This window comes from Pieris rapae, chromosome 12 (assembly GCF_905147795.1).
Source record: "Pieris rapae chromosome 12, ilPieRapa1.1, whole genome shotgun sequence".
In the NCBI taxonomy this organism is placed as follows: Eukaryota; Metazoa; Arthropoda; class Insecta; order Lepidoptera; family Pieridae; genus Pieris; species Pieris rapae.
Window position 1 is genome coordinate 4,153,174 of NC_059520.1, and position 27,038 is coordinate 4,180,211.

The following is a 27,038-nucleotide window of genomic DNA, read 5'->3' on the forward strand; positions in this document are numbered from 1 at the left end:
TAGTGCTTGCTGTATAACATGCATGCATAATAATACAATATCAATATTTTATAAACCTGAATGAATAAAAATGAATCGCAAAATATATTGCTAAGCGCAAAATTCGAAAATGGAGGGACTTTTGTCTTTCATTTTGCCTCAAACTCTGAGGTTTTTATAAAGAGAAATCAAATAAAAGTAAATTGTAAGTTCTATTTAGTAATTAGGCTTTTTTCGTATATAATATACAATTCCGTTTCGTTTTCCATATGTTGATACGTAGCTATTAAAAAGACAGCTAGTGTTGAATAAAAAATACACTTCTAATATATACATTATAATATATATATAGTACCTATATGTATGCATAAAATTAATCTCTGCTTCGATGTAACTGTCTTACTCATCTGATTCTTTAAATAGCTTAAAAATCAATTTGACTGAACGTCAAAAATACTCTTATAAAAGAGTCCAATTTGAACATTTTTTATGTAAAGGTATGTAAATACCGATTAGTTGAGGTCCTTTTAAATAGTCCGTGTGGTTCACATGCAAACACACGGAAAATATAAACAATTATAACTAATAGATAACCTCCCTGACTTTTAGCCAGCATTATGTCATATGTATTTAACAAAATATTTACGATACATATGTCAAATATATATAAACATCTGAGGCAATTGAAGAAATATTTGAGAATTCGATAACAACCGATTTCTATATTATCTAGTGTTTGTGCTTAAAGTAGCAATCGAGATTTAATTTTATTAATGGAGCTAATTTGGTGGTTAAGTGCAGGGTACAGGTGCGCCTATGTGATAGATGAGGCTAGAGAGAATACTAACAAGGATTATCTATATAATCTACAGTAATAATCATATTGCTAACTTATTTCAACGACGTAAATTATTAGAACGTCAATAATTTAATCCAGGAAATATCAAATAAGTATCAAGGACAATTTATCTACTGTGATGGACACTGATGATTCATAATAACTTTTTGTGATATACAAATGTCATTCATATTCATTCATTTAGACTTTTGACGTTTTCTCAAAATAATCGGGCTAAAAATTACACATCTGCATTTTTTATGATTTCCTAATATTGGTGTAACAGACGAAATCAAGATCGCGATCGCCACTTGGCCCTTCTTTATGTGGCGATAATCACAAGTTAATACCGACTTCAGACTTTTAAGATTGACAACACTTACTACTACATTTTTGGAGTTTAGTATAGTAAAGTATTTTCCACTATGTAACGTGGTGAAACTGATAAAAGAAATAACTTTTTACAATTTATCATTGAGCTACACCTTGGAATTAAATCAAATAAAATTACATAAATATAGTCATTGTTCGTTTTCCATTGAACGCGCTACTGTTGTAGAAATAAAAAATGGGGTCATTCACCGCTCGATGGTCAACGCCATACGAGTGACCAATCAGCTGTTGATTGATGATGGTCAAGCCTAATTTTTATAAAACATTTTATTAAAACTATATTACGAGTTTGTTTTCGAGAAACCCTATTATTTAGCAAAAAGAAAACCAATATGTCTCCATTTTTGTTTAATTATCGTAATATGAAAACTACTACAATCTTTTGTAATTTATACATTTGAATAAATAGCGCTGTAAAAAAACTATTTAAAATTGACACGCTTAATTAATAGGCATTCTAAACGCTTGAATTTTAAACATTTTGAGTGTTTGGTAATATTCACCATATTGATTCTGTAACAGTAACTATTGAGACTTACAACTAAAAGCAATGCAACCTTTTTTATATTCGAGGTGGAAATGCATTTGCGCATTTGCCCTAAAAAGTTGCCGGAGTATGTGGGACTCGACCCACACTGAAATCGCTGGTATTCAGAGACTGGGTGAACATTACCCACTAAAACCACCTCGAGAAGTTCCTACAAAGCCGTATTACAGAGGCTCCGGTGTCACTGTCACGTTCTACCGGGACCAAACAATGCAACCTAGCATTGTTCTAGTTTTCATAATTTTATTTTTTAATTTCTCTATTAGTATGGATTAGTACTGTATATATTTGGAACTAAACTGAGACATTTAAGTACCACTTTAAACGAAACGAAGAAGATCGCCGTGGTGCAGGGGCTAAAGAATTTCGTTGCGTTTCTCATCTCGAAGGGCTTCGTTATAAATAGACGTGGTATAAAATAACTACGAATCCATCGCCGGTAAAAAATAATTTAAATATTTGCTCAAATAAATAAAATACCTAAACATTATTCTCTCAAGTCGTAAACCGCTTGCGGTTATTAAGAAGCTTATTGCAGTAAGCACATTAATGTTTTTAAGCGGCAAAGTACAAGTTCCAAAGGCGTCTTAAGTCTTTAACGAAGACGATATTAATTTTAATTAAATAAATTTTACAATTATTGAGTTTGATATTATTTATGGATAGTTAGGTTCAGTAACTCCTTAAGTCTCTTCAGTAAATTCGAAGCGTTTTGTTTGTTTATATAATATATTTCTTAAATAAATAACTGGGATTGGAACCTCGAAAGTAATTTAAAAGAACCTACCTTTCAGACAGCAGTAAGCATACATTGTATACTATAATAAGATTTAAATATGTTTATAAAACTAGTTATTAGTTAACATATATTGTATAAAATGTTTTTAAGTTATATTTGATAAAACAATGCTAATAAACATTTTATTTATTATATAATGCGACCGATTATAATTCAAGTTTATAATAGCTTCTAAAAACGATTAACAATTTTCAATATAGGACGGAAAACCAAAATTGATATAGCGCAAAAATCTTGTAAAGGCACAATTATTTAGGAATATTCAAATATACAAACTAAAAAGGTATGACATTACACACGTAACTCTATGTATAGATGTACCGCGTTACTACCAATTTAGTTCGGCATTACGAGGCCTATGGATGGTAGGGCCACGTATATAGATCTAGAGAATATCACGCTTGACCTACTAATTGTGATGTTTAAGCATTTAAAACTCTAGGCCTGTTACACAATGACCGGATAAGTTCCAAATAAGCTATTTGTTACTTATTGGTAGGATAAACAGTATTTTTGCGTTTCACGACGGTCAGATAGCGCTATTCGTCATAAAATGCGAAGCATCTTATTTGGAACTTTTATCTTTCGAATAATTTATGTGTTGCATAGCTATTTGGCACTTTATCCATACATTGTGAAACAGGCCCTAAGTATGACATATTTTATTTAATAAATTTGAAAACGGTGCATTGGTTTTGGAATTCCATGCGTATTAGTAATGTTATGAGTTTATTGCCAGTTCTTCTCTTCCGTTCTACGCCCTTGATTTGAGAATTGGCAGTAAATGTAAAATTAGAATCATTTAATGTAATGTATATTTCTTTTCTTTTTTTGAAGTTCATAAGTGTACATTATGTTACCTATATGATTTTTTGTTTGTTTGTTGTTTATTAGTGGCATTTTAGTTCTAAAATATGCCGATTTTCTCGCGATCTTTACCACGTTATTAACAAGCAAAATAAGTCGTACGTATAATCAGGGTAATACTGCTCAAACTTTTATCTCAAGTACAATATAAAATTCCTCTCGTCATGGAAAGAATTCTCAATAAATTCGTCGTTTATCTTACGTTTACTAATTGATAAGTTACTTAATCACGAAACCCATTGGAATGCGATTCGATCTTATCTTATTTTTAATAGTCTTTTAATTGTTCTTAAAACGTTTTGTGATTTTCTATTGTGCCTAACCTAACATGTTTAAAGCTAGTCCTGTCCTACTAATACCTATATAATAACTGTGTTAAAGACGAAAGTGATAATTTAATGAAGCTTTCAATAAAGCAGTAAAGAAAATATTAAGTACCTATTATTGTATTTATTGAGTTTGAGACTAAAATTCCCTTTCTATGACGAGTCATACAAAGGGATAGGATAGTAAATAGGATTTCGGAAAATACGTTGTATGAGAGATATCGGCACGTAATTAACGATGTTATTTTTAATTGTAATACTCAAATTCCGGTGAAGAAATCTTGAGAAGAATGAAGTAATATTTTCAAGTCTATATTTGTTGTCGCATTGGAGATTTTGTTACAAGGTTAAAGACCCTACGATAAAAATAAATCGAGACATTCAATATATATCCAGTTTGAATTATAACATATTTTATTGTCCTTGTGGCTATTTTTATTTTCTTTATAAATAAAAATTTAAAAATTAACATTCGAACAAGCTAACTTTATTTATTACCAAAAATAGACATTTTTAAACCAACCAAATACATCGTTGCATTTTCTCATGTTTTTTCCTTGTTTTACTATTTTTTTTTGTTTGTTATATTTTTCAATCCAAGTTTCCCAGTCCAAAAACTGTGGGTTACACTGATCAGCTTGTTCGCTAAAGTGATTGTATATTTTTTGTGTGCCTTATTTCAAGCAAACATTTTTTTTCTTGATTAAAATTACTTAAAAAAACTGATTTTTGTTTCTGTGCGTCAAACTAAAATTATACAATGCTATTGATAAATCGTAGGTAGACTTGTTTTCAAACAGTGAACTCGATTCAATATTTACTTTAAATATAATAAGATATAAAATATATCTTAGTATATTTAAAGTAAATATTTATTATTCTTACGCCTTTAAAAAGTTGTGGCGGCAGATATAGACCTTAACATCAATAGCAGTTTGTTTCACTTTATTCCAAGTTTGAGATTGCTATTTAACTACAAACCCACCTTGGGTTTCGTCGTGTGATTTATGGTTCATAATAACACTTTTTGACTAACTTCTATAACTACGCAAACATAGGTATAGGTTATCATTAAAGTAAATATTCTTTTTTTAAGTTATTCATTCAAGTAGTTTAAAATAAGTTAAACATCACTTATCTTATTATGACATTGATCTTAAAATTGCATTATAGAGTTAAGATCTTACAAGGATAAGTCGATAATTCTTCCTTCCTTAAATCTAAGTAGATTAAATGATTGATTTAATTTAATTAGGTCTATAAGTACTATAGATTATTTTACGTTTACTAGACGAGAGATGAAATATCGTTACTGAGATTATAGTAATGACTATTCTTGGTATACCATTTTATCTGTTTGTTCTGGGTATGGTGGGTTACGACCAGCTACGCCTCAGAAGAGAGCTAGCTGTGTCAGTGTATTTATTTAACGTACTTACATGATGATATATAGACCAGTGCCGAAGCCTTCAAAAATGGTAAAAAATGAAAAAAAATTACAGTAGGATGAAACCTATTAGAAATGCAGGAGAATATGATTAAAATGAAAGGAAAAATAAATTACGGTCGATCCGAGTTCGGGAAGTGGGAGGGGGTGAGTTTTTAAGGGTGAAAAATTGTTTATCTTGATTTCCGGCGAAACTACCAGTCCTATGGAAAAAAGTTAAATGGCAAAGTTGTAGGTCATAAAAAGATCTACAACTTTGGTGTTTACAATTTTTTCACATAACCTCAAAATTTAGGTGAAAAATTCAAAAAACCAAGTTTTTGGTTTTTTATTTATATCTTTTTTATAATGTTTTTTTTTTACGAAATTTGGTGAAAACCTACCTTATTATGTCCCAAATATATTGTAATTTATTTGATTAAAAATATTTATTTTTTCGCCTCATTTTAACTTAATATCAAAAAAGCACCCTAATTTTCAATCGAAAATTCTGACGTCTAAATTTCAACTTTTTTCAAAAAGTTTGGGGGCTTTTTGTTCGTTGAAATATCTACTTTCTGATGGTGTAAAAAAAATATACATTACCATAGGAAATATTATTAGAAAATGAAAAAAAATGAAAAAACCTCAAATTCGAAAAGTTATATTATTTATCACAAAAATTATACTAAATATATAGCCAAATATGAAAGGGAAAATTGAATACAAATACATAAATTAAATTTAACTAAGTATATCTAATCCGGGTGTGTTGTGTGATTGTGCGTGTGTCGGCCCATTGCGCAGTTTATTTAGCGGGTAGCAAGTTATTTATGGATACTGTGAATACTCTTTTAAAGCATATTCCGCGACTAAAAGTCGAGTCTTAAATACGTGGACGTTGTATGTACTATATATGCATGTAAACTTATGCAAATATTGCTAGTGTGTCAGGTCTTCACCAGAAATGGATATATTTGTTATAGGTTTAGGAAGACTTTTCAAATAGTAATAAAATGCATGCCATTAACATTGCATGTTGCTGTTTAAGATTATAACAAAAACTAGGTCCCTGGCTACGAATTATCTGTGAACGTTACGTCATATTCCTCATGGAGTCAGAGGTCACTGAACTAACAGAGCATTTGAGATTTAGTGGAACAGTATTACATAAATATGTACCACGTTGAAAAATCAATACATGCATATTGATACAAATTCCTTGCATAGAAAACAGTTCTTATGTGTTCAAGGCGTGGCATGAATGAAATGTATAATCTGGTTTCTTATAATTTATTATAAAAATGTTTGTCATTGACATACTACTCGTATATATCGAATAAAAATGCATTGATTTAAGTATTTACATAATGTTAAAACATATGGTAGCTCATTAAATCTGTTAGGATTTTGTTCATTTAAAGTAATCTTTGTTACTGTATAAATCTATATTTTAGCTTTTATCGTAATTGGCATGCCTCAAGTTGTATCCAGTTCTACCATAAGTTTTATATAAGCTAGTTGGTTTTAGTGTCTATGCCTAGCAAATTGTCAATTGTTTCATCTATGACACCGGTTTCCAGACGATGATTTGGTAACTGCTCTTGTATAGTTTGCGTACGTAAAATGCGTGTCTGTTTCGGCTTATACAGGTGCATACATGCATCATACAACCAGTGGCGCTACCACCATTTATAAGTCTGGTCCTCCTCCACAATAAACCTCCACTGGTCTCGATCCTTGGCGTCTCTCTTCCAATTCGTATACTTCCGCATTGTTCTGGAGTCCACTTTAATGCAATCTTTACATCTTTCGGCCACCTGGTAACATCAACTGAATCATGGTTTTTATTTCCGGCATTCACTCCTGGAGAACTCAATCTCTGGGTGACAATCTCTCTCTATATTTTTATGTGGTCAGTCACCCGGTGTTTGGCATATATTAGGTACATACGTTTTATATGTATCTGTCTAAAGAAAAACACTTTTTTACGGATTATAGTTATGTATTATGTGCGTGGTCACGGACCACGCACGCTGTAAAGCAAGCGAAACGTCGGTTAAATTTAAATTATGTTTAAATACAATAACTCATAACTATAATCCGTAAAAAAGTGTTTTTCTTTAAATATGTTAAAGTTATGTTAATAAAAGACAATACTATGTATCTGTCTTATAAATGTAGGAATACTCAAAAAATAATAATCTTATTAATAATTTCACGTGTGATCCGGATTATTCCATCACGTCATAAAAGGCTATTAATACGAAATGTCATCAAATGCCACTTGTCTGCTTTGAAGGAATTTTATCACGGTTTTACGTAGGCGTGGATATTTTAATTGATTTCCTATTAATGCATTGTCCATTATAACTGGTAGTATAAATGTATTTGTTTATTTATTTTAGACAATATAATAATAATATGCAACGATATATACAAAGGAGCAATGTGGCCCTAGTGGTTTCGTGCGACTTTCATCTCTTATATCATAGGTACTATTCCCGACTGTGTACTAATGGACTTTCTGTCTAGGTGCGCATTGAACAATCGCTTGTACAGTGAAAGAAAACATCGTGAGGGAAACGGGCTTGCCTTGGACCCAAAAAGGCGACAGTGTGTGGCAGGCACACTTGTATATTATCACGGATCAGCCCTTGGTATATATATATATATAGTCATAATAATAATAATAATAATAGCCTTAATTTTCAAAAAACTTTAAAATTTAGGGATGTCTTATCTTTAAGTTAAGTTTTGGTTTGTCCACCGTTGGACATAGGCCTTTTCCATCCGGTTCCACTCGCGTCTGTCGCGGGCCAGGCGCGGCCAGGTAACCAAAAAAAAATATATAGTCATAGTGGCTAGTGTCAAATAAATTCTTACTTGAAGTACCATTCATCACGTCCTATTAATACCTATTTGCGAATAACTTGAAGGGGCGCAAAATTATAATACTATCCAATAATGTAACTGTCAAGAAATATAAGTTTTTAACTTAAAAATCAAAAATCACTATTATCATAAAACATTTTATAACAGTGAAGCTGTCAAGGGCCATATGGCACACTTTATAGAAAAACGATTCGTAGCAATCACGTCTAGTATAATTATAGAACCCGATCGTGACTGTATAAAACAGCGACAACGTAAAAAACAAAATTAATTATAAAAATGGGTTAAGGTTATCAAGCAAAAGTAATTTAATTGTAATAAAAACTTGCGTTTGACAATCACCTATCAGGTCCCTATTCTTATAGATGTCCAAGCTACACTCAACTCAGTATTTCAATTTTACCTTATTAATTCAATTAGAAAAAAAATGACAGCATTTCCAACTTTAATGCGTGGGTGACGTTAGCGTAAAAAAGTATGCATTTTTTTAAACTATTAAATATGATTATTCACAGGAATCAAACCCCAGAGTTGCTTGTCATTGGATATATCCAAAATACATTGTGTAATGGATTTTTGTATACTACTGACAAAGAGAGGCATCTCTAGATTATAATAATAACATTATATGTAAACTTATACATTTAAAGGGTAAACACGCAACTGACTCATACTTCATTTGAAAAGACAAGCAGGTGTTATTTCTAAACAAACAGTTGTTTATCCGGTAACCGATCCCTAGTCCTGCCTCATGATACATCTAATCTAAATCGTTGATTAGATATATGTAAAATATGGGGCAAACGCCTTGATGTCGTAGAATATTATCTCTAGATTTCTACACTGTGAGATAAGGTATTAAAACTGTTAGTTATAAAATTATCATATACTAATAAAAATCAATTACAGTATGCTAATTTAAATTTTACATAATACAGAACACTTGTATACACACCAGTAAGTATATTAGAAATATCTCCTATTTATAATAAATATATTTAGTTGACGTAATATACATGTACAGTAATAACAATATATATACAAAAGCCGATTTTGGAAACTTGGTATTATAAGTTCAAACCTAATAATTTCCAGTATAATGCAACCATGTGCAATAACACGTAATACAATAAATTTATTTAATAAATTAAATCACTTACCTAAGATACGTACAGCACAGGCGATATCAAATGAATGTTTGTAAACAAAGCTGTTTGACTAGAAGCGCGGGCGCAGGTTGGCCGCACTAAGTATGACTACGAGATCGGTTCTCTGGCGGGGGTCTCGTTGTGGGTTAAAGATAACGCATTGTTTAGCTTACAACTTTTCTGAATGCTCTTGTATGATATATTTTTTCGAAGTGTCATTATAATCAAATGTACGACTGTGGTGACTACTCAGCGCACTTGAACTTAATAAAATTTGTTTAAATTTTAGGTTTAGCGTAGAGAATTATCACTAAATAAATTCAAAGCTTTATAAATGTGACGAATACTTAAATAATCCTAATCCTTGGGATTGATTTGCTCCAGTTCAAACAATTTGTATTAAAAACCTGGCGATTGAAAAGAGTGGCGGAAAGTTTCTTGCCAGTTCTTCTTGCCCGCTCTATGCACTTGACTTGCGACATGGTAGTAAATGTAAATTTACAATTAATTTAATTTTTTTGACGTTTATAAGTGTACTTGTTTACCTATATGAATAAAGATATTTTTGATTTTAATAAAGCGTTGACTAATAAAGTAAATTAACATTAGTATGGCGAAGATGTCTCATAAGTATGCCTTTTAAATAATATAAACTAAAATTATATATACAATATTTCTAATTTGTATTAATAAGTGTTATATAAACTAAACGTATTAAGGGCCTGTTTCACAATGTCCGGATAAGTTCCAAATAAGCTATTTGTTAGTTGTTACTTATTGGTAGGATAAATAGTATTTTTGCGTTTCACAACTGTCATATAGCGCTATACGTCATGAAATTCGAAGTATCTTATTTGGAACTTTTATCTTTCGAATAATTAATGTATTGTATTGCTATTTGGCACTTTATCCATACATTGTGAAACAGGCCCTTAGTGTTATGTTATGTCCACAGGCAAATGAACTTAAAAAAAATAAACATTAAATTTTATACTTCCTTATTTCCTTAAAATTTACAGGCAAATGCTTTGTTGAAAATTATGGTTTATTCATAATCAAATGTGCCTTCGAAACTAAAACAATTATAGAAAAAAACCATATTACAGATTTTTAAATTAGCTCGATACATACTAAATTGCATACACTTGCTCAACGATACGCTCTGTCGACAATCTTAAGTTTAGTGTGGATAATCTTATCTCAAATTAGTTCACTAAATATTTTACGTTATAAAATATTTATTAAGTTGTTTTGGGTAATCGAAAATTCAGCACACCTCTTATCAATATTAGTCTTACCCGATGGCATGTTACTTTTATTTTGTAATAAACAAAACATTTGTTTCATTTCAAACACTGTTATATAATTTCAATGTAATATTTATAGTTTTAAAAACTATGTAAAATAAACGCTTTGACCGACTTCTGCGGTAACCATATAGTCTCTACTCTCTAGCTTTAAATATACCTAATCAAGACTTTACTAACATATTGTGTACATTTAAAAGTACTTACCTAAATACTGTAGTTCCCACGTGTTCATAAAAACTATCCACTTGTTAGCACTGTGAAATTTTTCCGACAATTGTGTTTAAAGTTATATGTTCTTATAAATTAAATCAATTGTGCAAGGCTTTTTAAAATTACATTAGCGTATACACTGATAATCTTCTGTTATTCATTTCATTCATTATATCGCGGATAATGTAGTCGGCATTGGTTAATACTTATTGTTATCCAGATTAGTCGTTAATCTTATAATTTTTAAAGCCTGTGAAATGTTTCCGCATTTCTTAACATTGCCTCGCGTGACGTTTCAGGCGATTTCTTCGTAGCTACAAAAATTTGTCTGTAATACTAGCAAACTAAGATTGTCATACATTTCATATAAATAAAATTATATATTTGAATGAATTTATATGACCCCTACATAGTAGATTATGAGGCACGCGATCAGGTAGATCTGTGGCCAAGAATTTAGGCAGCAGGGGAGTGGCAAATCTATAATAATAAATTCAGTACCTACTGCTTCGAGTAGATAGTTGAGTGTTTGACCCATATCTAAAAAATATATAAAAATAACAAAAACATCTCGTGATTATTGAAATCTTTCTATTGGTTATAAACAGACACATTTCTGCGTATTGTATATGTGCTGTCTATTTGTTCGTGTATTTTTGTCATGGGAAAGATAGTGAGAAGTTTATACACAATTCCGATGCAGTTCTACTATAGGAAACACCATACAATTATGCTTTACGTTTTTGAAACTAACATTACCTAACAATAACTTATGTTATTGTTATAAAATGGTACTCGTCATTGGGACATTCCAAAAAGATTTATTTAATTATTATTTGGTTATTCGCTTTTCCTGTTAATGTTGTTGATGGTAATACAAAATTCATTATCATCCAACGTGTAATTAAATGTTTTCCCCATTGAATACATTTCTTTACAAATCATTAGAAATGTAAATTTATTTTCCAAATATCAACAAGGTGATTGAAACAGGTCTCGAGGGAAAGCAATTTTCCTTTTAAATTAATACTAAGCAAATACGATAATCGTTTTTTTCGTTTAAATACACTTGTAGGTAATAAAGAATGTTTGAATATGGCATGTTAGTATAACCTTATGCATGCATTAACGGTGATATAAAGATAGATACTTCTTAATGGAGTCACAAAAAATGGAAGTTTTCCTTCGTACGTTCAAATTCAAATTTACATAAAAATACTGGGGGACCCCACAGACGTTGCTGATATTTCAAACGATCATTAGGATATTAAACAAAGTATGAAAGTACCGGAGCACCATTGCCGGGCTGATTTGTGAATCTAAAACATCCAGGGCTCCATCCAAACGCATAAAATTCGGTCCAGGCGTTTAAGAGGAGTTCCATGATATACACACGTCCAGTAGAGTTATATAAATAAGTATGTAGATTATCCTGAGTATTTTAAGTGTAGGAGGAACGGAGTAAATGATTTGATTATAATGGGTTAAGTAGTTTAGGAGTCCATAGCGGACAAAGTGACGCGTATTTTATATATTTTAACATTTTAATAGATTTAACATATATAATAACATATCTGCCATTAGTCTGTCAAATCTCCGCCATGGCCACCAGTTGTCCTCCTATTCATTTATTTATGTTAATTTTTTTATATTATATTGTAACGAAGTGTTAATAAAATAAATAAATCTGGAATTATCTATAAGCGAAGTACACAGTAGCAAATAAAACACTTCGTAATAATGTGATATGTTTAAGCTTCCTGTGTTCTTTAAAGGATCCTTGCGATGCGTCCTTGATTGTGACTCAGGATTTTATTAGCTTTCGTTTATAGACGTTACGGATAGTTACGGACTTTATAGAAAATTGCTGTCATTGCCAATATTGGTACGAAGGGTTTTAAAAACTAGTTTTTACTAGTTTTGTTGTAACTGTCATCGCATTGTATATGTACTATTTGTTAACAGTATCTGTACATATTTGTTGTCAATAACATAGCAATTTATTCGTGAAATAATAGCTGGGAAATTTTCTCTTTGATTTTTCAGATAAGCAATGGAACGTATAATAAAAAGGTTATATAAATTTTGAAAGGTGTATTAGGAACAGCTTCTTGGTTACTTCACGATGGAATCTCGTACAATTTGTTTCATCTGTTTTCAGTGAACCGGAATCATCACGGCGTGTTCAAATACTAATGATACTCAATGTTTTGGGGGTGATATGTTGCTTCATCATGAGCATCATCATGTTACTATGGGCATTTAGTAAGTAGCCTTTACATACTACAATTTACCTTAAAATAATGCTTGAAGATTATCTCGCTACGACATCCGAGATTACTAAGTTTTAGATTATGGTTGCTATATCGCTAGGCGAGTTGCTGCTTATTCAGTAGGTATTCTAATGAGATAGTTGGCATGTTAAATTTCAATTGACGAAATAAAGCGGTTATAATATTAAAATAAATTAATATTGAGTTCTATTTATTGACACTAATGATATCTGTGATTTGCGGCAAAATTGGTAATGTAATATAATTACTGTATCATATTCTTGCAAATAAATATATTTTTAATATTTAAAAAAAATATTTTATTCATCTGATAACTGGTCAAATAATTTGTTTTTACAGATATAATTTTCCCCGGTCCCGATATCGCACCTCAAATAACCAACTACCTAACGTATGTAAGATATAACTCATCAATACCAATCAAGAGTCGCTATTCACTATTTAGCCTAATATAACATGTATGTGCGATGATGATAATGTAAGAGATACAATAAATATATAATTCAATAGAATAGCTTATTGCCGGCGAATTATAACACTAAGTACGTGCGTTCGACCCCGGAAAACAAATTGATTTTCTATCTGCGCTACGATCCTAGCTAGGCTTAAACACGCGTTAAGAAAAATAGTGAATTCGCTTTAAATAAGGTTTACATTCCCATTTTAACATACTTGAAAATTTAGCTAAGCAGGTGGTACCACTTCAAGTATCAGTGTTTCTGAGTTTGGGAATAGCTAAGCGATACAATAGACTGCGTTTAATACAGTAGTAATTAAATAATAATAGTACAACGCGATACCACCAGAGGCGCTGTAAATTTTTCATACTAATATGATTCGGATAGATAGATAGATTTTAAGAGGTTGAATATAGTTTTTTTGCTTATTCGTGATTTTTATTTCACGATCATTTGTCAATGTGTATATAATAAGTGATCAGCCTCCTGTGTTTGACCCACGACGACGACTTTTGGGTCCAAGGCAAGCCAGGTTCTTTACGATCTTTTACTCCATCGTTCGAGCGATTATTAAATGCGCACATAGCGTGGCCATTGGTGCACAGCCGTGGCTCGAACCTACGACCTCAGGTATAAAATAAAGTTATTATTATTATTATTATTAAAATAAAATAAAACTCCTCTGATTCTATGACTTTATTCAATTAAAAACATATTACAATGCGTTAACGCCGGCCGTGCTAAAGAATAATTTAACATTTTCTTACTTCTAATAAGGCTACCCTTAAAACCTACATTTTCATTTCGTAATTATTGCTTTCATTTTGCTAAGCTTGGCAAAAGTCGGAAATAATTGCCTTTCCTATCATGCCTAGTGTGTGTTTAATTCGAATGAAACGTATATATCGAAAACGATAATCGTGAATTGTCACTTTTAGGGATTCAAACATGTTTAATTATTACATTATTCGTTTAGCTATTTCTTTTAACTTAATATGTAAGTTATAACAATAATACCTAGTGTGGCTTGTTTTTTTGTATAAACAACAATTAAAACAAATTTGAGCGGTTTATGCTATGTATGTATGTATAAAATGCAGAATGTTTTATTCGAATTCCACACACACTAGAGATAAACATTTCTAACAAGGCTGTTTGAACGCCCAGTTTTTATATCCAATATACCAAACATATTTTAACGACTCGTAGATGTAAGAGCTAATATAAAAATACATTGTATTTTGGATATGAATTCCGGGAATATATAAGAAATAATAATTGATAATACATTTTAACAAGTGAACAATATTTTCATTCTACCCGACTTTTTGCACAAGCTATAAACACTAATAGCTATAGCTTATAACTGTAATTTATAAAATGCGAACAACAAAAATATAAAAATTTCACTTATAATTCAAAATAAATAGACAAAATAATATACATTTTGGCGATTAAATTATAAAAATACCATGAGTATAAGACTACAATTTCTAATGATATGATAGTATAAATTTTTCACTGGTTCCAGCCAGTCTCAGGCTCCGTTCATAAAAATAACAAAGACATTTTAATAAATCAGTCAATATATAAAAAAAATCATATGTAAATAAAACTTTCTTGAATTTAATAAGAAATAATTCTCATTGTGATAGACAAATCGATAATCTTTAACCCACAAGGTAAAGTTTGTGAAAACATATAACACTATATTTTATTTTACTGTATATAATCCATGAAACCAAAATAAAGTAAGTCATAGCCACTCGTCTCATATCTTAAAACTAGTCTATTTCAACCGTTTTTCTATTACTACGCTATTCCTTCTAATCAACAATTCCCTATTTAGTGTAATTGTGCGTGTTGCCATGCCCTTTGACATTTGCCAAGTCATTTGGCATTGGACATGCTATATGTAGTGTGCCTAGGACTCCCAAGCAGTATTCCTTCTTCAACATCTACGTCAAACACAATTGAAAATGTCTAATAACACATTAACTCTTTACTCGTGAACAAAGTTGGGAACCCTAACATGCCAGGTTTTGGCATTTGTAATTTTTATGATACAGAGCCAATAAGTACCCTAGTCATGCAATATATTAAATACTTATGTACATATGCATGTATAATAATATTGTCAAATCTATCAGGAAGCTTGTCATCTTAAAACATAGTAATTGATGCGTATTGACTTAATTGAGTTCAACAGTAGCGTAATATTATTATTGCATTATGTACAATTTGGTGATACGGTGTATCATGCAAAAAATTAAAACGAACGAACGAACCAATCTAAAACACTTCTAATTAAAAATAATTGTACAATATTTAAATGCCAGAGGCAAATTGATTTAGTGAGTTGATAAAGAATGTAATTTGATCAGTGAGTGTGGTGAAATTCACTTTAAATGGTTATTCGTTTAACGTTTTATTCGATATCAACTCACGCTAGGAGTACCTCACAAGAGTATATTATTAAACAAATTTAGAGAGTAATAAAGTGACTTATAATAGTAAATTATTAAAAGTAATAAAGAAAACGTGTACTTTAAGTATCATTAAAACTAACATTTTAATTTTTGAATACCATGTTCTTAAATTTATTAAAATCGTATTTTAGAATATATTTTGCAACTTTACAAGCTTTATTACTAGTGCAATATGACCGGTTTCAGGCAAATTGACCATAATAATTGTGAGTAGTACCTAATTATTAAAATAATTTCGTAAATCTAAGCGAAGACACACCATTGTGTTGCCAATTTAAAATTACAATTAACGATATTAAATATTTTGGTGTTATTACGTAGGAACTAGATATGAAGAAAGATGGCATCCCCAAATTACACAGACAGCTTTTGTTTAGTTATTTTGCATATAATCTAAATTATTGTTCAATGTACGTCTGTTTTAAACAGTAATCCGCCATCTTTCTTTAGCTGTCAAAACTACCAATTTGTCATTTTGAATGTAGTTGCATTGAAAGCGGTTAGTCACAAGTTAGACGTTTATTGACTTAATTATCTACCAATTAATATTTTGTTCGATGGACAGTTGTGTCATAAGTCTAAGTTGCGAATTATTTCACTCTACAAATAACGTCTTAATTTACAATATATTCTACCAAAATGATGTTTAAATTTAAACTACAGCCAAATTATGATGATACCCAGATTGAATAAACTAAAAGAACTGATGTATTGTGGTGCCTAAAATATTCTATACACCAAAAAAACTAAATCACTATGACATTGACAAATAAAACGTCAAAATGTCATTGTCATTCTGACGAAAAAACATAAAGAAAATAGCGGTCCGAGTCACTGTTAATTGAATTAGCATTATATTATTTCTTTTTGAGTAATTAATAACTAGGACGAGGCATATACTTAACACTGGCATTAGTTTTACAGTAAAATAAAGTTATAGTTATTATAAATGGTTAGTTTTAAGGGTATCATCTTAATCGACAATATTTATCACTGGATACGTATACGCATATAGGCGATATTAATTTATCGATATGATATCTGAGCACTTATGATTTGAGAGATGCTTTTTATAAAAACGAACGCATTCACCGAAAGCAAACTTTTATTTTTCGTACAAACAATTATTATAGATAAAATCAAAAAAGTAATGCTCTCTCTTTATCAGAGCGTGAACCATTTGTCAGAAAGAGACGGAAGAGTATTTTAATTAAAATACGGAATTTTTAAAAGACGGTAAGATTTTATATATATAAAAAAGTTTCTAACAAGTACTATAGTTAAGCGAAGGCTATATATTGTTGACACTGCAGGATTTTATCAATATATTTTTAGTCTATTTACGTATAATAAGTACGTACGTATATAAGACTCTGGAGGAAGCTGTTTTGCCAAAACGGACTACAACCAAATATTTGGGCATGCAACTGGACAAACGCTGAGCGTCTGACAGTCTACGAATTACGGACGAAATAAAAAAAAATATTGAATTTGCGTTCCCTAATTGCCATAAATTCAAATTAAATCTGATAAAAGCCAAGCGGCTGATTACAGATGGATTAATACATTTTTTAAAAAAATGTACGTATAAAATTCTGCTAAATTTTTTTCCTATCGGTTCACAGTAAACCACTGCTTTTGAATTTATATTATATTTTTGTAGTTCTCTTTTAAACAAAATCACGGTACACAATTTCTTGCTTTCGGTGACACGTCCCTGTCAACAAAACATAACCTGTCAATTCCTTCCAAATTCTTATTCAGCAAAAGCTTCAACAGAATGATACTTAATAGCACCTACTGCAAATTGATTTATTCTCAGTTCAGCAGGAACAGTTTTACGCAATTTCTGGACGGAGATTACATTTACATATGTCCCCTTCCAAATTTAAAAAGGCATCATTAATTGCTCGTAAAAATTCATTTGTATACATTCGCTTTTTAATCTGTGACTAGCAAGAACCAACGATTTTGTTTTGCGCTTCAATACTATAATAGTCTGGTATTGTTTTTTCATATATACATTCACGCCTTTCTTCCGTATTGGTAGGCAGAGATCGACGGATGTCAATTGGCTACAATCCAGACATACCTCTCATTAAATATGATACAGAAAAGTTTTAAATATATGTTAAAATATAACAATTAATACTAAAATTCACTAGGAATAATAAGAAGGAAATAATATTTCTTATAGCCGCCATGATAACAAATCTGTTGAAGATTGATAGTGAAAGAGATTAACCGCGCTACATCGTCTCTTTCATTAAAAAAATTTTAGTTTCTACTTTTTCTCACTCGATGAACGTGATGAATTACCGAGAGTTAACTATGACAGATGGAACTGTCAAAATGCAACACATTTTTGACATACGAGTACATGCTCAGAGCTAAATCTCAAGGACTTTATAATAATTTTACTACCCTCAAATTCGATTGTTCGGAAGGTGGCGCATAGTCATATTACCATTTAAATGTATTGAAGCGCAAGACAAAAGCAGTCCATAGATTAAACAATAAATCCGCATAGTCATTTAAATAAGAAATGATATGCATGACTTGTGACAGTTATCCTTCTTATAGTACAGTTGCCGTCGAGTATTTGGTATTCAGTCAAAATTTATGTACGTCGATCTAATATATCTAAACTACAATAAAACACCTACATTGGAAGCATTAATATTCAATTCCGTGAGTGCTAAAATTATTTGTAGACTAAGCCTTAAACATTAACCAAAGTACTCTGGCGAAAATTATACGAGGCACGAATGTTGTTGTCTTAATTAATAAAGTATGTAATTACGTCATCTATAATCTCTAATCACAATAAACGTAAAAATGTATGGATTAAACGATTGAAGATTTAAAATTATTGCACAATCTGAAATATTAATATTTAAAAAGTTTTAAAACAATTCTAACACATTAATTGCATTTATAATCTGTTCCTGTCACTTTTGACAGTTGACATCATCGCCAGTGTACTTTAGCTTTGAGAGGTGAAAATTGCTAACCTAACCGTCTACACTATCAAGCAATTTTACCCCTACATGGTCCATCTTTTACGTTTTGATATTCAACACCTATGGTGCTTCACACAACCAGAACTTTAATTTGTTCGTTACCATTAAATAAACTATAAAATAACTACCCTAATTGGACATTAGCCCGCTAATTAACTAAATTGTGATGTATATGACTAAATGTTGGGCAATGATTGTGTATAATTGCAATGGCAGTAGCCGTATAAGGCAACTTAGTACCCGCTGTGAATTTTGATCTTATAAATGACAGCAAATATAATATAACCTAAAAAAAATAGTCATTCGTTTTTTAATACTCAAGAAAATATCTAAACTTAAATACAATTCCAAATTTTGCATTTAATTGCATTATGGCAAATGATTTAATTTTCAGTCCACTTCACTAAATACAAAAATTGTCAAATTGAGTAATCTACGATACAGTAGGTATGAAAAGAAATAACGCTAATAAATCGAAAATAATGTTTAAGTTAATAAAATCTCTGTTCATGACGGGCCCATACAAATTGTATTTAATAAAAATTTAAATAAAAGCGATTTATGAGTTCACAGCGGCTATCAAATTTCACTTATATAAAATTATGACGCTTTAAGTCCACGTGCGTATTATTATCGTGTGAAAAGGCACTAATATTAGATAGTACAGGAATGAAGAACCATATTTTCGTATATTTAGTTTAAAGCACAAAAGATGCGTGGTGTTTATTACATTTAAATTTAAAAATGCTTTGTTTTTTATATATTCGCTTTAAAATGTTTTATACCGTCACTACAATTGTCATTTTTTAACCAAACCAACCTTTTCGGTGTAAATTCCGTTAAAATGTTTTCCAATGAAAATGCTAACTCACAGAAATAATACTGATATGATTGATAGCCTATTTCATAATACCTTAAGTGGAATGAAGGAAGTCCTCAGTGAAGAATCAAACCTGAAAAACGTAAAATAGTAATTAAAATTGGAGATAATTTTTAAATGCTTAACGCGTCAATCTGTTTGACTTTTGAATTCATTTATCGAGAAAGATTGTATTGTAAAACTAAGGCTTTAACATATATTCGTCTCTTTCTATGATATTGCGTCGACGCTATGCTGAAGAGAGTTAGAACTTCAGCAATCTTTTTAGTTTTAAATTTGCTTATGTCCTTGTATAGAAGCAATGTTAGTCTAACTCAGATCGTGAAGTCGAACCCTAGCGAGTTAACGTTTTTTTCTTGATAAATATCAATTGAGATCAATCAATTTGTTGTATCAGTGTCGCCCTGAATAGAATACAAAAATAAAGACAACATAAAATATTCATGGGTTTCGTAACTGTCAAACATGTAATCTTCACTTGTTAATACGGTGATCACTCCCTTTAAATTGAACTAAGTCAAACAAAGGTTGTATCTTAATATGTATATACTATGAGTACTACTTTGATAAATTCATAAATAAAGTATACAACAGTTATGGACTGTTAGACGGTAAATTCCCCGAGCACCTAATAAGATGTACCGAGGATTCAAGTAATAATGAAGCAGTCTTGCCAATAATAATTATGAGACTGCTTGAAAATAAGTTCTAATTGCTCATTATCAATGTCAGAACTATTAAACTAATGTATGTTGGTTATTCTCAAAATTGACAGCAAGTTTATTTATTGAATAGTAAATGTAAATATAGAAACAATTTTTGTACTGACATTGTACATTTTGTACATATGAATAGATATAATGATTTCAACAAGAAATTGACATGATCGTACAGTGAAGGAAAACATCGCGAGGAGACCGGCAACTAAGACAAGATTCTGACTCTTCACAGTCAGTTTTTCGTCTAAACTCTGAAAGATTTCTAAGACCAAATTCCTAATTCCACATTCATTCGGAAAAATCGAGTTAAAATTCATATAATACTAACCTTAAAAGAATGGTTCGTGTTTATCACCTCTACGTCAATGAAATGTCACTGCATCAATGTGTAATTTGTCAAGGGATTAAAGTCCTTACTGATCATATGTGTTGCATTTTGCACCAGCTTGTATCCCCAAAGGTCTAACGCCTCTTTGCATACCAACTGAAAATGGAAATTATACCTTATTAACTGAAGTCAGTATCATACAAATCGTGAGTAGTATTGGCTTTACAGTGCGCCTCTCATCCAATCTAATTAATGTATTAAGTGCTGTCTAATTTATCTGCATGCAGATACTTATACACATTTTGCACAAAAGCTTGGTGATTTAGAAAGATGACGTAGATGCATTGCTCTCCTAGTCCTTTCCACGAACTGGCAATAAAATATGTAAAATTAGAAGCGGTATTTTTTATGCATTAAGTTATCGATTTGAATAAATTATATTTTGATTCAAAACCACAATAATGTTACTCAGTTTTTCGAGCCTTTGCCCTTTGCAAACCGTTCGTAGTCTGACCAAAAACGCAAACAAAAGCGCAAACTATGACACGTGAGATTTTCGATTCTGAATTCTGTTAGCTTCCGCCACTGTAGCTAGATAAGTAATTTTAATATTTAGGTTCTTAAAAACAGCAGTAGATGATTTGTCGTTATTGTTATTAATAATGTACAGTACATTCAGTTCCCAATTTAATAAACATCAATAAGCAAGTGGCATTCAAACTGCTATGCGTATTAATTTTAAAACATTCGAAATAATACATATAAATTAACTTAATAAGAATTACATGTAAGGAAATACTTGAGGATTGTTATCTTTAAGTAGTTATCAAATCAGATTAGCAAATGCACATTCATATTATTAAATGATAAAATTAAATACCGAAACCCGATAAATATCGCATCGCACAAGGGACCAATTTGCGTCGTGGTCAAGATCGACCGCCTTCTCTTTTCAATGGTACATTACTTTTTTATACCTCGTACACATAATTTGTGCACGATTAAAGACTTTATCTGTAGCATAGTTTATATTATAAAACGCTAAATTAGTCGCGCAACCTCCGCTAGGGTCGGTATTTGTGAATTGGTATTTACGCTATGATGAAAAGAGAAAGAGTACTTTAGTTAAAGGACCCTTAGGTTAGTTAGTGGAACCTGGATTATAGAGGACTTTAACATAAAAACTTATAATAAATAAAACATAAGTTCGTTTTGAGCATGAATTGTTTCAAAAAAAGAAAGTTATCCATTGAAAAAACACGATAGAAACCTTCTTGACTGAATATTTTACGAGCCATAATAGAAAATAAATTTAAAAAAGAACCCCACATATAACGCATAAAATATTGCCTCCTCCATTAAACACGCGATTTTTCAACAATTCACTAATATTAAATAATTAAGTCACCTGTATATCCTCGACAAAGTTGTAATTTAAAACATTTCTCCATTTGAAAGGCACTTCTCGGGAGACCCTGAACGTGGAACTGACACCAGACACTTCAACATTAGTATGTGAGAGAAGAAACTCTTCAACAGACGTTGTTGGACTGATTCCTAGGAACTTTAGAAGACTAGGCACCGTACTGTTTGGATCTAATGCTAATTCTTCATACCGCTGTACTCTGAAATAAACGTATTAATTAATTAATTATTTATAACATAATTAGTACCAACAAGTAACAGTAATTTTACCGTACCGCAACAACGGTATATTACATGCAGGTATACTAAGCTTAATTGATTTATAAGATTTTATTCCACGTTTCAGTTAAATATGTATTGATAAATAATTAATCTACTTGGGAAGTTATCGGTTTGAATTTTTCTGTTGGAATTGGGAATATTTACGCGTGGCGATCTATTTATGCTTTTGTGCAAAACTTCGTGTTGCGTGTTAGGAACACGTTTCTCGGAAACTAAGTCATATTAAGATGATTTTTTCTGTCGTGATGTTTTATTATTTGGTTTGATGTTAATTGCAACTCACGGTATCACAATAGAGATAACGTAACGCACTGTTATGTATTTATATAATCTTTTTATAGTCTTCTTCCTTCGTCCTCTTATTGTATACAGACGCATGTGTTTACTAGATTACTAACCATTTTACAATAATATTCATAAAAATCAGTTTCAACAGTTAATGGATACGCAAAACCACGCATTTCTGTACATGTGTCTATTTTACTATCTTTACACAAATACTATATTACGGGCGGAAGTGGTTTTATTTCAGGGCTATGAATTAATCGTAGTATTCAATAACATTATAAAACTATTCAGTTGCAGAAAGCCATTCATAAAATTATATGTATTTGTCCACAGTCCAATGCTGAATGTACAAACAAAAAACAAAAGAAAAATATTGAGGTTTTTTTCAATCTTATAGGAATTTATTTAAAGTCAACACTCCAAATGCTTCAAAATGAACTAATTGATTTCCCTTAAGTCAATCAAAAAATTATTATCTGAAGATGCATTTACCCTTCCATAATTAAAGGAAAAAATCTTAGATTTATCCTATTGCAGAAAATAATTAAAACCGCGGCATAACTGATACAAGGCCGCGTGAATAATTACAGTTATAAACTCTGCATAGAATTACTTGTTCTACTTTCTTTAATTGCACCCAGCGGCACAATTGGTTTACACTCTTCATGGAGTGTAGCTGCAATCTCAAATGCTTTGGAAAAATGCCAAGATTTCTTGCGCTTTTTAATCTTGTTTCATTTTTTGATAACTCAGCTGTATAGTTTATAATAACTGTCCATAAATATACTTATTGTTTACTTACTTAACAAAAAAATAAACTTTCACTTTTTTTATAACCAAGGTGTTGGTATATTTTTATAGCAGCAGAGATAATTTCTAAGTAAATTATGCATTTTACTATATATTTAAACTAGAAATAGGTACATGTATCACTTGTACTATATCAAACCCATTCTTGTGGCTTTCTTGAATTAATTAAATATTATATACACTCATATTATTTCTGCAGTTTAGTAATAGTGACTCCAAATACAAAATTTGAGTTTTAGAGTTTAACTTAAGAAAGTGAAGTGAAAACTTACATAATTCTGTCAGGATAAATCTTTATTAACCGGCTAGCTGCAACATAATCACTGATCATATCAGCACATAATAGCTCTGGTTTCCAACAATCAGGGGATGGTTGGCAAAAGTTACGGTGCTGTCTGGACTGCATCACACCACGAGGGTCTCGGATCAATAAGACCACTTTAATATTAAGCCTGAAATGTAATGATGTGTGTTATAAGCCATGAACAATAAAAATTTGAGGTATTTATCACTTACTTACCATATTAGTAGCCTTTAAAAAAAATATAGATACATAATAGTTTGTTAATCTAACTCTATTGTGGTATAACTCAATAATAAATGTACAACCTGGTTCAAGGCTTTTTAAACATTGACTTAAATGACCTTTACAACAATTAAAAAATGTTGATAGTTAATTATAATATTAACTTATACTTGTCTTCAGCCCTGACCTTTTAAATATGTGATACTTACTCTTTGTTCTCCAGTAACTGTTGTATAAGGTGTAACCTGACTCTAACTATTTTCATACTTTGAAAAGGAAAGAGTTTACAAAACTTTGAGGTGAAGTCAGCATCAAAACACAATTCTTTCCTATATTTACAGTGGTCCCACAATCTTGTATTATGACTGAATTGGTGTAAATGTGTTTTACCATACTCAAAATACTCATCCATACCATTATAATCACATTTCAACATTTTAGTGATTGTCTCTAAGGCTTTGTCTGAGTAAGGAGAACCTCTAATTTGTATAATTTCATAATTAAGAAGAGGTTCATAGTGATAGTAATTTCCAGGTACAGAATTAAGCACCTCCCCCAAAAATGTAGTTCCTGATCGCCAAGTAGATATAATTATACTTCTTAATGGTTGTCCGCCGGACTCCATTATTAAGTCTTCAAGCTTTTTCACACTCGAGATTGTAAAGTTATAGTTTTCTAATTCAATTTTAATTTTATATCGTGTTTTTTCCATGATTGTAGCAATATTGAGAGAGCTATCATAGGGATTTGTGGGAGTTTCTTGTGGTATATTAATTTCAATAATTCTGTGGCTTTCAGGGGATGGACGGTAATAAGTATTATCTGTATACCGACTTCCAGCAAGAATTAATAGAACACTGAGCCCGAACGCGATACATATTGAGTAAAAGTTAACTCGACGCAACATTACTATTAAAACAACGAAAATTATCACTTATAAACTTCACAGAGAATCATAAATATTTTTTTTATTTCGAGCACGCTAACTCGCACCTAAAATCATTTTTTTAAAGTTTTATTGTTCATTTTGATCACGATTTTCTTGCTTGCGCTTCCATAAAAACACCGCATTGCACCTCTAACGCCATAGGTATTTGCTTGAAATCTGAATTCTGATTACTGAATGCCTGTGACATATTACATTTGAAGTGTGTGAGAATTGTGATGTGACGTTTGAGTACTATGTTGTAGCCCACGCTCATGTCAGTCATACATTTGTCAATGTCAAGAACATACTCGTTCGGTCCCATGTGACAGTTGTCAAGTATTTTTATAATCTGCATCGCGAAAAGCGCCAACTATGAAGTATTAATAATATGTGTAACCGTTTTATTGTATAATGTCTCTTTTTATTTTAACAGTTTTATTTTATTGTTAACAAGTATTTAAAATTCTGCTGCAGCTACGTTCGGTACGATTTATAAAAATATGTCTTACAGAACATAGTAACATAAATTATTACTAATATGTAATAAAACACAATTTTGCTTTTAATTGTTTGAGTTATGTTTAATAAAATAACTTTATACTTTATATCCCACAATATGCATCTTTCCTATAGTCTCGCCCAGAAAGAACCACATTCCTACTTCTGTGCCCACCAACAACAGAAGCCATGCCTGTTTTACAGTAAGATGCTTATAGGCTCCAGTCCCAAAAAAATCTTTAAGAAGCTTTATGTCATTTTTAATTTGCTGAAAAAGAATAATACTTATGTTGAGTTTACTGACACAAATCTCCATTATTATTCTACAGAAAAGGTTCGAGGCTGGTTGATGCAGACATAAGTCTATATTTCGGAAAACCGCTTATGTACTAGATAGTAAACCGACCGAAAAAAAAAAAGCGGCATCTAGTGTTTGAGCTTATCCATTCAAATATTTGTTCAGGATTGTTATAAGCGGTTATAGAGCAATTTTTTTATATTAATTAATAAAAAAAATATTAATTTAATTTTTATTGCTTTACTTGTATTTATTAAATATCTTACCGATTACCATTAATAGTTGCAGTTAAAACGACTTAACAATGAATTTAAAAAATATATATGTTTATGTAACAAACCAGCAGAGTAACATTTGTACCTGGAATATACATACTTGTTTTGAAAGAAAACATTAACCAAATATTTCACACTTGGTGCTATGTTATAATATTAAATAATTATGACCAAGACCACAAGACCCTATGGCCCATCCCTGCTCCCTGGACGGAACAAGTTAGGGTTTTTAGCATAACATAGGTTAAGGCTTGCCGGATACAGGGGTTAATGGAGGAAGCTATGCAACACCAACACGATCTTTACGATATTATAAAACGGAACTACAGAGATTCATAAATAACATATTATGCCATACCTTAATTTCGTTATTTTTCGGAGGAGCCATTTCTAAACTATAAAATCCTTTAGCGACACGCAGTTTACGAGCTAATTCTGATTTTGAAATATTTTCTGATATTTCTCTAATTTGTTTTAGTAAGTCTTCCTTACTTTTATGAAATGGTCCTAACAGGTCGGGGACTCCATGAACGGCGCCAAATTTAACTCTTTCCCCTAAAATGATTATAATTAACATTTTGCCGAAAAGACATCCTCATTAAATTAATTTTTATAAGAACCTTTACTTACGCAACAAATTTGATGCGATTTGTCGGACACTTGATTTGATAAACATTATTTTTCAATTTTAAAACTTGAAAACCAAAATTCGTAAAATTTTTGGTATTTTCGTTACCGTTTTTAATGACATACAGTGATAGACAATCATAGACTAAGGA

At 30.9% G+C, this 27,038-nt stretch overlaps 2 protein-coding genes and 1 long non-coding RNA gene across 4 annotated transcripts in view; 1 reads left to right on the plus strand and 2 right to left on the minus strand.

The window, feature by feature from the left end:
- Positions 1-9,367, minus strand: part of LOC110993756 (kynurenine formamidase) — a 26,123-nt gene extending 16,756 nt beyond the window's left edge. The window contains exon 1 of one of the 2 annotated variants that reach the window (XM_022260122.2): positions 9,231-9,367. The gene's annotated coding sequence lies outside the window, so the exon portion shown is untranslated. The remainder of the gene's footprint in view (positions 1-9,230) is intronic. The other variant, XM_022260123.2, reaches the window with a different exon arrangement.
- LOC123689581 overlaps positions 1-13,386 on the plus strand; it is a 17,890-nt gene extending 4,504 nt beyond the window's left edge. The window contains exons 2-3 of the long non-coding RNA XR_006750535.1: positions 12,900-13,003; positions 13,372-13,386. This is a non-coding gene — a long non-coding RNA (uncharacterized LOC123689581). The remainder of the gene's footprint in view (positions 1-12,899; positions 13,004-13,371) is intronic.
- A 785-nt stretch (positions 13,387-14,171) lies between these two features.
- On the minus strand, positions 14,172-25,358 carry LOC110993755 (carbohydrate sulfotransferase 3-like). Its single transcript, XM_022260119.2, has 5 exons — positions 24,470-25,358; positions 24,007-24,186; positions 22,338-22,554; positions 20,930-21,085; positions 14,172-19,955 (listed from the first exon to the last, which is right to left on the minus strand). The coding sequence occupies exons 1-4, from the start codon at positions 25,165-25,167 to the stop codon at positions 20,975-20,977; spliced, it is 1,206 nt and encodes a 401-aa protein (XP_022115811.2). The 5' UTR covers positions 25,168-25,358; the 3' UTR covers positions 14,172-19,955; positions 20,930-20,974.
- Positions 25,359-27,038: the final 1,680 nt, after the last annotated feature.

Coding starts and splice junctions, on each gene's coding strand:
- LOC110993755 (XM_022260119.2), bottom strand. CDS start 25,167: ATGTTGCGTCGAGTTAACTTTTACTCAATATGTATCGCGTTCGGGCTC. Junction 22,555..24,006: donor ATTTATCCTGACAGAATTAT/GTAAGTTTTCAC, acceptor CGTTTATTTCAG/AGTACAGCGGTATGAAGAAT. Junction 21,086..22,337: donor ACTTTGTCGAGGATATACAG/GTGACTTAATTA, acceptor TTCCATTTTCAG/TTGGTATGCAAAGAGGCGTT.